This window comes from Malaclemys terrapin, chromosome 1 (assembly GCF_027887155.1).
Source record: "Malaclemys terrapin pileata isolate rMalTer1 chromosome 1, rMalTer1.hap1, whole genome shotgun sequence".
Lineage (NCBI taxonomy): Eukaryota > Metazoa > Chordata > Testudines > Emydidae > Malaclemys > Malaclemys terrapin.
This window is the reverse complement of record NC_071505.1, coordinates 243853963-243868489: the sequence shown is the minus strand read 5'-3', so window position 1 is coordinate 243868489 and position 14527 is coordinate 243853963. Positions and strand designations below refer to the sequence as shown.

The window sequence follows — 14527 nt, the reverse complement described above, 5'->3', positions numbered from 1 at the left end:
CTATAGGTGGGCTTACAAAATTTGGCAGAAAATCTCTACTGCATATGTTCAGTATGTGATTTTGACTTGTCCAAGTGATGAGCATTTGAAATACATCTTCCAGAATAAAGATGTGAACTGCAACAGTGTTCTCTGTGAAGATTATTTTCTTGGCAAGTAAGAACTCCTAGCTGTTTAGATTATAAGGATATTCAAAATTAACTAGTAGGATTTGTTTTAAATAGTCTGTTTTCCCCCAAACTGTTTCCCTCATTTCAAAACAGTAGTCCATTTTTGCTCAAACTATACAAAAAAATTCAGTTGAGCAGAGACGAAGCAGAACTGAGACTGCAAGTTGAAAGTCAGAAAATTATGGATTGCAATGGAAATTGTTACGCAACCTTCACTATAGCTGTTGCAACCTGCTTTCTACTTTGACAAAACTTCATTTGACAAGTTCCATTTCTGAAAAGCGTAATTTTATAAATTCAGAAGTTCTGAAAACAGAACAACTTTCTCTTTATGGATAAAGTATATTGAATATAAACTGTATAATTGCAGCTGGCATTTGAGCTATGCTGCTGAAGGCAGACATCTTGTTTAAAAAAAAAAAGAAAATGTAATTTGCTATTTTGGCATCATGGGAACCTTACATAAGAAATTGTAAACATTTTCTTTACATTTTTGTTTGTGTCATAAAAATCCATGTGCTGGGAATATTGCTGTTAATACATAGGAATCCAAATATTGTTTAAATATCTTGGTCTTTTCTGATGTATAGTTATACTTATTTTAGATGTTGGTACCTAGCATTTGTTTGGCTTGTTATAAGAAAAAAATGATTTGAAAATTTTAATAAATAAAAAGAGATTGAACCCACCATGGTTGTGGAGGGATTCAGGGATGTGGCTAGAGGTTTACCATTAGAGGGTTAGCTAGAGAGATCACAAGGTTGAGGGTGGCACAACAGCCTGGAGATTCTTGGGCACATGGGTGAATGGGTATATAAATAGTTATAGGAGGCACCAGGAAGAGTCCAGTAAGATTGGGGGAGGGAGAAATTTGGGTGAAGTGGGAGAAATTTGGAAAAAGATGAGGATGGGGTGGTAGCTGCTTGGACAAATGGGCTGTGGGAAGTTGAGGAATCAGCTGTTATCAAAAGGATTCTATTACTCCTGGGGGGATTATGTGCCAAAAAATTAAATATAATGCGCTAAAAAATTAAACATTTGGCAAAATTCTGAAAATTTTATTTGTCAAAATAATGCAATATAATCACACCCATTTCAATTATTTTGGTATGTTATTTAAACTACAATACAGAAAAAAGTCACAATAACTATGCAGCATTTCCCAAACACATGAAAGTTAAGTTACAAATATTTGGTAACTAATACCCTGCATTCCAGTTATAATCCTGAATTTTTATTCAAATTACATTACAGAACACCAAACGGGGGGTGGGGGAAAGTAGAATGTCGTTTTAAATTGCTCAGACTTTCACACATGAAAATCAGACAGTTTTGCTAATCATTGTCCTGGACCTAGCTGGGTACTTTGGGAAGTACCTGGTTGTTATCGTCCTGACATTTTACTGACTGCTTGGTAAATGTTTTATTTGCCCTCAAAAGTGTTTTTTGGTTTTGTTTTTGTTTTTTGTTTTTAAATGGGTAAGTAAAAATCTCACCCCATTGTGCCACTTTGGCACAGGAAAAAAGTGAGAAAGTGCATAGATCTTCCTAGCTGATTCCCTTACTGCCATTTATGAGGTTTTACATCACTCTAGCAATGTAGGGGCCATAAAACTTCTACAGGTTTTTATGCTCCTGGGGGAATTGACTGAGAATGGGAACAGTTAACTAACTACAGAATAATTAACAATGTTACTGTGCAGACCGGTTGCTACATTTCTGCCTCAGAGAATGAGATCAATTAACCATCAACAGCAACATTAGCAAAACGATTTTTTTTTACAAAAGCTATTTTCTTTAACTTAAAAACAAACAGATTTCAGTAACATGATACAAATATTTAATTAAGTGTTTTTTCAATTCTCAAGAAGTTACATTTTACTAGGCAGGCAGACTGCTACACTTCTGCCTCAGGGACAGAGCCTTCCTCCTGCATAACAAGAAGACCTACCCTCCTCCACGCCCCTGGAGCCACAGTATCTAGAGGGAGGGACAGAGTCAGTCTCTCTCTCTCTCTCTCTCTCTCTCGCTTGTTGGCCAGCCCTGCCCCCTGACGGTGATCAATGTCTTCCTGCAGGCATGCATGCCGAGCCCCCCTCCCCACCGCAGTCTCTGAAGCTGCTCCAGGCGCACTGGAACAGACATGCTGCCTGGGCTGCTGGGGAAGAGACATGTGCCCCCCCTCCTCAGATTTCTTTTGCATTTTTCTGCATGGGGGCCACAGAAATATGCAGGCCATATGAATTCTGCGCCCCTGCATCGGTGCAGAATTCTGTCAGGAGTAATCCTATACATACAGGAGCACTGCGACAGGATGCAAGAGCAGCACAGCACTGTAGGAGTGTGCCAGAATTACAGAGGAAGACTGTTATTACAACCTGGAGAAACACTTCTATGATTGAAATTGTACTGTATTAAATGCAAACTGATTTTATGATCCCTTGCGTAGTGCTCCAAACACACACAACAGTTTCTGCAAAATATGCGCAATATACGCAAATTTCAATTGTAATTTAAAATCTATTTTTTTTCAAGTGTATGTGGAAGGCTTATACTCGTAATGTTTAGGTACTTTGCAGAAATGTTTTAAAACATTCAGTTAAGCCTTTCCTCCCTTGAGGTGGTATCAAGTGATTAACTAGAGCTAGTACTCCCCCATCCAAACATCTGCCTATGGTTATTGCCTTCAGAGAATATACAGGGAAAGGCAATAAAACTGCCACAAATAATGTTTTATGAAGTCTACTGAGAAAAGTTGCTAGAAATTCTCTGAAGCAGAGGAATGGACATATCACTTTTTGTTTATAGTGATCAATTTTTATTTAATACTCTCAATTTTAATGCTTGTCCACTAAAGTTTTTTTGTTTTGTTTGAACCTTGAATGAAGCTATAAGAGATCCCTTACTGCTAACCACAATCACTGTATTGTTTCGGCTCAGGGCTGACTGTGATTGTTCAGTGTGAATGAGCCATTAGTAGACGTCCCTTTGAGCTATTGATGCCTCAGAGAGGAGGAAAAAGATTTTGTGAGGTATTCCTAAAATATCCTGAAAGTCTGTGGTAGTCAGAAGGCATGAGTCGTGGAAGGAGCTTGTCCTCATAAACTGTTTTGTTCAGCTCCATTGAATTGTCTAGATATGACATTAATGCCAAACTCATTTGGAACACTTGAGATAGAAGGTGTTGATATTGACTCCTGAAGGTGAGGAACCGTTTGTTTTCATAATTTCGTTCAATAAGCATTGAAGTTTGCCTTGATTATATGCAGTTCTCCAAGTTCTTCAACACAGTCTCAGCCGAGGTGGGGGAACTCTTCCCTTTTCTGCAATCCAAGGGGCTTGTAATTGGCTGAACAGCTTGTATCACTTGAGAATTTTGAAGTCTCATTAGATGTCCTTTGTATTTCTGGAAAGCTTTAAAATTAAGATTACATCCTTCCTCCTAATTCTTCCTACCTTCAACCCACCAAAAAAACAAATGTTCCCAGTGATCAGAGCTTTGCTAGTTTTGTTTCAGGCATCTGTTAAATGTGGAGAAATTAAGGCATACATAATTGCTTTTCTAAAACTTGGTATTCATCCAGACTGTTGTTAGTACCTTCTGATCTGGTAAAGGAGGGATGTTCTTTCCCTCATTTCTACTTGGCAATATTTGAAAAATCAAAGTTGAACCACTTGACAACTAGAGATGTCTGCACTTTTATTTTGCCTATCATTCCTTTGGGCAATTGGGTGGTGGAGGCTGAAATGACAAAAAAAAACAAGACTGGAATAAAGGTTGCCAGCCTCCATTTCTGCAGACCACAATCCAGCCACTGGGATTCCCTTGGTAAGAGTTATTAGTCACTTTACCTTGCCTAACACTGAATTAGAAACCTGGAACAAAGGTTCTATGAGTTCTTGCCTTGCGGTGAGGCATTAATATTAGAACTTAAAGAAACAGTCAAGCATTAATTATTAAGATTTTAATGCTTGCAATGAGTCAGTGAGAACATCTGCTATAGATATCCATACAGATAAGTATTCAGACCTGCTAGCATCAGGCTTCCCTACAGCAAATATAGCCCAGCACAAGCCAGAAGATGTAGTGAATAATAAAGCACTGTAATGTGGGTGAGGATGCGGAGGATGTAGATCTTACGATGTTAAAGGCCATTCTTAAATTTCTCATCCCTTTGACTCAACCTTCCTACAATTCCTTCTCTGGATTAGATCATGGCGACTGCTTTTGTCTTTGGAGCCCTATGGTTGTTTACAGTATGTGCATAAAATTGATATGAATTTAATGGTAGCATCTGGAATTTTAGTTAGGAAACAGTGTGATAGGGTTAAGTGCCATCATGTATGGATGGGATCACAGTCAACTGTGTTGCTGTATGGACCAGCTCCTAACCAAGTAGCTAATATATATTCAAAGGCTGGCCAGTCATCATCAATCATCATCTTCTCTGTATCTCTCGCTTGCTAAATTGCTGCCTGAACAAAACATTAGTTCTTCTTCCTTCTTAGAAGTATGAAAAGAACAGGAAGGAAAGGCACCTGGAGTGTAGTATGTTAAGTAGGTATCTATAAACGCATCCTGTACTGAGTGGTTCCCTGTTCTAAAGGAACATTCTGTTTCAGCAAAGAGCATTGCAAAAAGGGAATGTTGAAGTAGGAAGGGAAGGATTCCTAACTGTGTGTAAAGAAGTTTCTGAAGAACATCCCCGCCTTTGGTGCCTTGTGTAGTAATGTTTTGAAGTTTTTTATTTTGTCCAGCTCATGCAGTATTTAATGGGAGAAAGGGGTTAATGACTACCAAGGCCTGACACAGGAGTGAAGGACATTATTCTGGTATGAACAAGGAAGACTACCCTCCAGAACTAGGCTCCATTCAGTTTTATTTTCTGTCTCCCCTGATAAATGCTGCCTAGTTACTTTTTGTTTCTCGGTCATTTTTTTGTTCAGTTATATCAGAGAGAGTTGTTGTTTACTCCTGGGGGAATTGTGCAATGCAGAATTTGCACAGGAATTAATGTTGTGAGTGCAGAATTTCCTTCCTCCCACCCCAGAAATGGCCTGCAGAGCTGCTGGCCACCACTAGTGGCTGCTGGACCTGGCAGAGCCCAGCTCGCAAATAGAAGACACTCCCAGGGGAAGGGGCAGGGAGCTGAAGGGTTCAGGGAGCTGCAGTTCCCGGCACGCCCTGAAGGAAGAAGGTGGCATGCAGGAAAATTCACACGAGCCTGGGACCCAGGATCAGGCTGTTTCTCCCTCCGGATCCTTGGGCTCTGGGGGGGAGGGAGGGAGTGTGTGTGTGGGTGGGTGGGTTCACGGCTGGGCGGGGGTAGAGGGTACGGTTATCTGGGCTGGGGCAGGTCTGCAGCTGGGCTCTGGGTAGGGTTGCCAGGTGTCCAGTTTTTGACAGGAACACCTGGTCAAAAAGGAACCCTGGTGGCTCCGGTCAGCACTGCCAACCGGGCCATTGGAAGTCGGGTCAGTGGCGCAGCGGGGGTCCCGGGCTAAGGCAGGCTTCCTGCCTGCCCTAGCTCCGTGCGACTGCAAGGTCCTTGCAGCCCCTAGGCGCGTGGGCAGCCAGGCAGGTTCTGCATGCTGCCCCCGCTTCGATTGCCATCTCTGCAGCTCCCATTGGCCGGGAACCGTGACCAATGGGAACTGTGTGGGTGGCGCTTGCAGGCCTGAGGGCAGTGCGCGGAGCCTCCCTGGACGCCCATGTGCCATGGGGCTGTTGGCAACCCTAGCTCTGTGGGGGAGGGGAGCAGGTGTCTGGGCTGGGGGGGGCGGCACAGCTGTGCTCTGGGTGGGGGAGAGGGTCGAGAAACAGGAACTGGATTGTTGTGGGAGTTTCTTTAACAGTCTACTACTAGGGGAATTTTTGTGTGTGTCTGTGTTGTTACAGACATACTTGGTGACGAGTATTTTGAAATGAATTACCAAAATAATTGAAACTAGAGTAATTATATACTGTTGTTTTTGACAAATAAAATATGCAGAATTTTTCAGAATTTTAAAATTTGCAGAATTTTAAAATATTTTGTGCATAATTTTTAATTTGTTGGTGCAGAATTCCACCAGGAGTAGCTCTTGCAAGGATTCTGATGATTTTGAAGCGGTGTCTGTACTGCATGTATTTATTAAAAAAAAATTTAGCCATGGAAACAGTATATTTACACCTGAGCTGGAATGTGTCAGTGCATAGTTTGTCAAGGATAGATATATTTGGAAGCATTTAAAGGATTAATTTATATACTAACTGAGCTACCTCAGTCACTAGGGTTCCTAATTGATTATGCTGTTCCCTTTTATTCTAAAAATATAACAAATAAAAAAAATCTGGCTCAAGCAAAAGCATATATAATATTTGAGGCACCTGAGACCTGTTAAATTGTAGAAAAATAGGGAGAGGCCTATATGGGATTGGAGAGATGATGTGCCGAGGTTGTAAAGTGGAAGGTGTCATCTTATCCAGAACATCTCTCAATCTCAAACCCTTGGGGAAAGGACTAAAATTCATATTTTTGTCTGTTTATTTAAACTACTTGAATTGGCTTTCCCATTCTGACATGTAAAGTATCTAGACTGAAGGTAATATGCTTCCAACTTACATTTTTACTCAAAATCGCTTACAGAAGAAAAGTCATTCTATAAGCTGTTGAATTTTGACTTGATAAACTGTCTTTAGGGGCGGTTTAGTGCTATCAAAAAGCCCTATATGTTAAAATGGAGATCAAAAATGTATATTTTCCTTCTATAATTAATTTTTTATTTTGATGGAATGAAAAAAAAATTGTTTATTCCAGACACATTACATTTGTAGTGTAAGTAATTTTTTCTCCTCCTTGTCTGATTTGCTTTGGTAATACTTGGAAGTAAATAGATTCTCTTATTTTGAAACTGAGTATTTCTGTTACGTTCCCCAATCAGCCATAGCTGTCTTACCTATGAGAATGCAATAGCAACTAAGGACTGGAGAAGAATTGTATAAATCTGCAGAGACAGTGATTTATTAGGAAGTGATGACTATAAGATCTGAAAAGGATAACTTTTTCCTGTTAGTCTAATTTAACAATGAAAGTGTAGAATTACTTAAATCCGTCTCTTTCCACAAACCATCATCTCCAAATTTAATGTAACTGACGGGTCACATGCAGGTTTTAGTGCTTAAATAGTAGAAAATAGAGTTTCAAGTAAACCTTCAGGTGGCCTATCTGAGACTATATTTTGGAATATATGACTTAGCTGCAGATTTTGCCACTTGTAGAGCAACAGTGACCAAAGATGATGACAACAACAGGGATCAGGAATCCAAAGAACCTCTCTTTAGCAATCCCTCCTCTTTAAGTGTTGCTAAAGAGTTGGTAATAAATCTTCTTGCTCTCCTCTCTTTAAAAATATCACCTAAGAGATGAAAAGACTAAAGATAAGAGCTGCAAAGGTGGAGAAAGATTTATATTCTCCCCACAGTCTCGGATATATCATCATTTTATTAATCTAACTGAATGCCCCCATCGCTGCCTCCTCATCACTTTCAATCCTCAGCAGGTTATAACTATTATCCCCAGAACTGGCATTAGTAGCTTCTTTTCAAGCAGTGACTTTCTCCTCTATTTTCATTAGTCTTTGTCCTTAACTGGAATTTTAACTTCACATTACACTTACTTGCAGTAGACTTTGATTTTCAGTTTTTATTTTTATTCATTTTCTGTGTTTGTAGCTACATTAAAGCCTTGTAACAGATTAGAAATTTTTATAGGTTTATTTGAATTGTGATTTCACAGATTTGATTAGAAATTGGTGTTTTGTTAGCAATGAAATAAAAACAAGCTTTTTTGACGTCTCAATTATTTTTGCAATCTACATTCCCATTCTGAGTGTAAACACATAAAAGAACTACCACTTACCATTGTGTTGCTATGTGCAACCAAGTGTGCTGCTGAAAGCACAAAAAGCAAAGCAATGCAGGCTGAGTTTAACTCAAAAGTATGAACAGGACTTGAACTTAGTTGGAAACTTGTCACTCTGGTTTTATTTCTCAATCAGTTTTTTTTCTATTATTTAATTTTAAACAGAAAATTAGAATCCCAGATAATCTAATATACCTGTAATTGTAGCTCCTTCATCTGACAATTTCAAAACAAGATAGACAAGATTACAAAAAGGTGTTATCTTCCAATTACCCAGGGCTCTTGCTGCACCCCTCTTCTGCATCATTGCACCTGCCATACTTTTCCCCCTTACTCCTCTTCCCCACTGGCTCCATTTCCCAGTACATGTTACCCTCACCCTTATAAAGTTTCCACCAGCTCTCCTTGCTTTTCTTCCCTTCTCCATCCCCATCTTCCCCATTCTCCCATCAATACAAATCCAGATCTCAGATCCCACATCCACATTCTCCTTTGCCTCCTCACCTCTTGTGACATTTTCCCAACCTTGGCCTTCCCTCCACACAAATCCTCTCCACCATCTTTTTCCCTCTTGTGCCACCATTTCTAACCTCACGCCCATCCACCTATTACTCATCTCCCCCTTCCTTTTCTCTTGCTGTCTGTGGAACCCCCACTCGATCTCTAAAAAGATCTCAGCCGTACACAGCATCCTCATATCTCCCTCCCTCCAGCTCCTGGATCCCTTCATCTGACATTGCCACTGCAGCTGTCCTCTTTTATGAAGGCCTCTCCTGGCTGGATCAGACAATAGTGGGGGTGTTGGGCTTCTCTCCTCCCATTGCTGCCATTTCCAACCTCTCCCTCCTCCCTTCCCACACATTTTCTTTTGAACAGCACTGCATCCGACTCTTGTTCCCCTTCATGTTGCCTGCCGTCTACCATTCACCCAACTCCTCCCCATCAGCCTGCCTCTCTGATTTCGACTTCTCTGTCTCTCTCTCACTTTCCTTACAATCTCCCACACTCACCCTTTGTGATTTTGTCCCCATGTAGATGACCTATCCAACCCCTTACCTGAACATTTCCTTACCATCACATCTTCATTTGACCTGCAGTCCTGTTTCCACATTCCCACTCCCCAAGATGGCCATTCACTTGACTTGATCTTCACCAAGCACTGCTCTTTCTGTTGCTGAGTTCCCTCTATCCAATCCAGCTACCAGCTGGTCTCCTTTTCAGCATCACCCATCAACCTCTTCCCTCCTCCTCTACACCCTATCACTCGGCCATTTTGTGACTTCAAATTCACCAGGGTTGATGTTGTCTTCTCTGCTGACATCTGCTCCTATGTGCCAGCTTTTGTGCTGAAGAGCATCTCTGGCAGAAATCTCATGACCAGGCTGACTGACTTAATTACAAATTAGTTCTGCCATCTTCTTAGATAAACTGCTCTACTTCTCCAACTTAATTGAATTCCACGTGTACAGTCACAGACATTTTTTGCTGCTTTTGACTCCCTCCTCAAATCATTCCCTCTTTTGCCTCCACTTCTCGCCACACTGGATCTCCAAGAGAAAATTATAAGTTTTTATATAGTCTTTATTTGCATTTTCATATTCTGTAATTTGTGTGTCACATTATATTCATTACAGTTTTGCTATATATAACACCGTTAAATAAAGGTTTTACAACCATAAACTGTTGGTGCTCTTGATTGTTCTGAGGGATGCATGTGTAACAAAACGAAAGAACATAAAGGGGGCTGATACCTTTTGGTTTTGTGCCTGACTTGCTGTCAAAGCAGGTTTAGCATAAATGAAAAAACAAAATGGAGATTAATTAAATACAGCATTAGAAGCAATTGTTTTAATATTTTAAATGTTTTTCAGTGGCTTTCAACTAAATATACCTTAACTAAATATCTGGGTATCATTGCCATAAAAACTTATTTTAGTCCATAGTACCAAGATGTCCAGAGGTCAAATATTTCTGAATGAAACTGTGGAGTGCTAGACTTCTGCTTCAGGTAGCCATGTTAGATAGAATTTCAGTTATTAACTGAATGATTTCAAGAATGCATGAATGCCAATTGCATATAAGTATATTTGCCTAAATAAATTAACAAAAATTGCTTCTAATTTGCATTTAATATTTAAACTTAGTTTGTGAATTTTAAGCTTGTTTGATTCTTAAAAGTACTTGTATATATTTTGGTGCTGTTAGTGATGTAGCCAGGGCATGCAATGTTAGAGAAAACAGCATTATCATCATAAATACTTAAATGCTCTTTACATTTTTTTTTAGTACACATTTTGGAACTTTGTACCGAAGAACTTGTTTGAGCAGTTCAGAAGGATAGCTAACTTTTATTTTCTCATCATTTTTCTTGTTCAGGTAAGCATTCCCATTTCTTAAATAGATTCATATACACGTTGAAAAAATAGAACTTGTAAAATTCAGATAAAGCTTGAAAGAGATTTAAAAAAAAAAAAAAACCTGCATCCTCCAATCCACCAGTTTTGGTAACAGGAGAAATTGGATGGTTGATATTGATTGAGTGGTGACATGCTAAAGAACTTTTTCAACTGTTTCTAGTGTGAATCAACCGTTTCTAGAGCTGGTGTGAATCCAATCGTGGTGGGAAGTGGCAATTACTTATAGCTGATGATTAGTATGTATAAAATGAATGTTTTTTATGTTGTAATAAACAGGTTTTCACCTCATTTAAACCCACCATCATAATTGGCACTAACTGGCATCCATGTTGATAATCAGGATAAATGGCATAGTCTAAATGGGTATGGAAACTGGATTATCCTCCATCAGCAAAAGGTAGTCCCTCCAGGCCAGGGTCAAGGCACACTGACAGGGTAGAGTGGGTAAGCTTTCACTGTCACTGTGCATGTTGACATGTTTGGGTAATTATAGGTTGTCACTTTTTAAGTCTCTTAATTTTGCACTTTGAATGAGCACTGAAATACACTAAATGTAATGAAAATTCACTGGTTTGGAATGAAAGGCCTTTTCTATTTCTTCGCTTGTCTAGATCAGCGTTTTTCGAAGTTCAGGTCACGACCCAGTACTGGGTCACGACATGTAAGGCACTGGGTCGGTCTGGTCAGCACCACTGACCAGGATGTTAAAAGTCCTGTCGGCAGTGCTGCCCAGCTAAGGCAGGATCGTGCCTACCTGTTCCGACAACGTGCTGCGCCCCGGAAGCGGCCAGCAGCGGGCCCGGCTTCTAGGCGGGGAGTCATGGGGCTCTGTGTGCTGCCCCCGCCCCGAGCACCACTCCGCTGGGGTGGGGGGGCGAATGCCTGTGGGCAACAGCTGCACAGAGCCACTTGCGCACCTCCGTCTAGGAGTCGGACCTGCTGCTGGCCACTTCAGGCGCAGTGCGGTCCACGGTGCCAGGGCAGGCGGGAAGCCTGCCTCTGCACCCCGGCTGCGCCATTGACCGGGAGCCTCCAGAGGTAAGTTCACACCACAACTCCACGCCCCAATCCCCTGCCCCAGCCCTGAGCCCCCTGAAACCCAGAACTCCCTCCTGCACCCCAAGCCCCTCATCCCTGGCCCCACCCCAGAGCCTGCACCCCCAGCCCAGAGCCCTGACCCCCTCCTGCACCCCAACTCCCTGCCCCAGTCCAGAGCCCCCTCCCATACCCTGAACCCCTCATTCACGGCCCCACCCTGCAGCCCTCACCCCCGCACCCCAACTCTCTGCACCAGCCCTTAGCCCCTCCCACACCCCAAACCCCTCATCCTCAGCTCCGTTGGGTTGTGGACATCAACAGTTTTCTTCAACTGGGTCCCCAGGAAAAAAGTTTGAAAACCACTGGTCTAGACAATAGCAAGCAATAGTTATGTAGGTTCTTAGAACATTTTTGATTTTTCTCATTGCACTGGGACCTCATTCTGTGTTCTGCCTGCTTACCATCTATATGCAGTAGTTAGTTTGGTATTTTTGCATTTTCTCTTAGGACAAGAATAGCAGTGTCATGAGGGCTATGAAGAAAGCCCTTTTGCTGCCACTTTGCAGCTAACAATTACTGCAGTCTTATTTCCAGTTCCTCTAGCCTTTGACAACTAGAAGGAGGAGTGAGCATTCCAAGCCACATGTTTTAACACTTGATTGTTTATTTTGCACTTAAAAATCCTTCCAAAGTACAAATAGGTATTATGTTTGAAGAAAATTTATAGAATTATAGGGTTAAAAGGGACCACAAGGGTCATCTAGTCTTAACCCTTTGGCAAGAAGCAGGATTTGTTGTCTAAATCATCCAAGACAGATGTCTATCTAGCCTCCTTTTTAAAAGCTGCAGTGAAGGAACTTCCACTACCTCCCTAAGCAGTGTGTTCTATTGTCCTACTATTTTTCGTGAGATTTAATCTAATTTGCTATGCTATAGTTTAAACCCATTGTCTCCCTCTGTGGCAAGAGAGAACAAGTTTTCTCCATCTTTTTATGGAAGCTTTTCAAGTATTTGAAGATGGCTATCATGTCTCCCCTTAATCTCCTCTTTTCCAAATTAACATACCCAGTTCCTTCAGCCTTTGCTCATATGGCTTGCATTCTGTCCCTTCAATCATCTTTGTTGCTCGCCTCTGGATCCTTTCCAGTTTATCTACAAACATCCATTCTATACTTTGAACAAAATTGGACACAGCACTCCAGCGGAGACCTAACCAACGCTGAGTAGAGTGGTACTATCACCTCCCGTGACTTGCATGTTATGCCTCTGTTAATGCAACCTAAACATGCATTCACTTTTTTTGCAGTAGCGTCACATTGCTGAATCATGTTGAGGTTGTGATCCACCACAACTCCCAAATCCTTCACAGCAGTGCTGCTGCAAAGCCAGTTATCCCCCATTCTGCATTTGGTTTTCCTTCCCTATGTGTAGCACCTTACATTCGTCTATGCTGAATTTAATTTTGTCTATTGCCCAATTCTCCAATTTATCAAGATCCCTCTGAATTTTAGCTCTATCCTCCAAAGTGTTGGCAAGCCCTCCTAGCTTTGTCATCTACAAACTTGATCAGTATCCTCTATTCCTACATCCAGGTAATTAATAAAGATGTTAAACAACACCACACCCAGAACAGATCCCTGTGGAACCTCACTTGAGACTTCCCTACAATCTGACATCATTCCATTAATAAGAACAGGAGTACTTGTGGCACCTTAGAGACTAACAAATTTATTAGAGCATAAGCTTCCATTAATAGTTACTCTTTGTTTGCAGTTGTTTAACCAGTTATGTAGCCACTTAATGGTAGTTCTGCTGAGCCTGCATTTCTCCAGCTTACTTATCAGAATGCCATGTGGGACTGTCTCAAAAGCCTTGCTGAAGTCCAGATATTTTATGTCCATCACATTCCCCCTATCCACCAAACCAGTTATCAAAGAAGGAAATCAAGCTGGTTTGGCATGATTTGTTCTTAGTAAATCCATACTGGCTGCTAATGATTACCCCTTCATCTTCCAGGTATTCACAAATTGAATGTTTTATACATTGTTCTAGTAGATTCCCAGGTATCAAGATCAGGCTGACTGGTCTACAGTTTCTTGACTCCTTCTTTTTCCCCTCTTTAAAGATGGACACTATGTTAGCCCTTCTCCAGTCTTCCAGGACCAGTCCTGTCATCCATGAGTTTCCTCAGCTAATTCCTTCAGTACCCTGGGGAGAATAGCATCAGGCCCTGCTGACTTGAATTCATTCAAATTGGTCAGAAGATCTGACATGTTCTTTACTTATCCTAATCTGCATCCCTTCCACTTTCTTGTCTGTAGTAATTTGACTAGTTGTCCAGTCACAAGTTGTTTTTTGCGAGAAGACTGAAGTAAAGTAGGCATTGAGCAGCTCTGACTTCCTATCATCTTCGGTTAACAAATTACCTTCTCCATTGAGCAACAGACCCATACCATCCCTGATCTTTCTTTTATGTCTGACTTATTTGAAGAACCCGTTCTTGTTGTCTCTAACATTTCTTGCCAGCTATAACTCATTCTTTGCCTTTGCTTTCCTGATTTTGTCTATACACACTTGCGCTATTCCTACATATACTTAACTTCCTTGATGATTTGGCCCTCTTTCCATTCCCTGTATGTATCCATTTTGGTTTTTAGATAGCTAAAAAGGTTCTTGTGCATCCACATTGGCCTCCTGTAGCTCTTATCTTTCCTCTGCATTGGAATAGCATGATGTTGAGCCTCTAGTATTGCATCTTTTAGGAACTGCTAGCCCCCTTCAACTCCTGTACTTCCTAATTGGTCTTTTCATGGAACGTTGCCTACTATTTCTCTGAGTTGTTGCAATCTACCTTTCTGAAGTCCGGTGTCTTGTTTTGCTGTTCTCGTGTCCTCTTTTCCTTAGCATCTTGATTTGTATCAGATCCCGATCCCTTCCTCCGAAGTTCCTGACCACCTTCACCATAGCAAGCATTTACTACTAATTAACTACTTTCACT

General features: G+C 41.1%; 1 protein-coding gene across 3 annotated transcripts in view; it reads left to right on the top strand.

Moving 5' to 3' along the window:
* Nucleotides 1–14527, top strand: part of ATP11A (ATPase phospholipid transporting 11A) — a 236885-nt gene that overhangs the window by 114165 nt on the left and 108193 nt on the right. For all 3 annotated transcript variants that reach the window (XM_054011221.1, XM_054011227.1, XM_054011230.1), the window contains exon 3: nucleotides 10361–10450. In XM_054011221.1, coding sequence (XP_053867196.1) covers nucleotides 10361–10450 — 90 coding nt within the window. The remainder of the gene's footprint in view (nucleotides 1–10360; nucleotides 10451–14527) is intronic.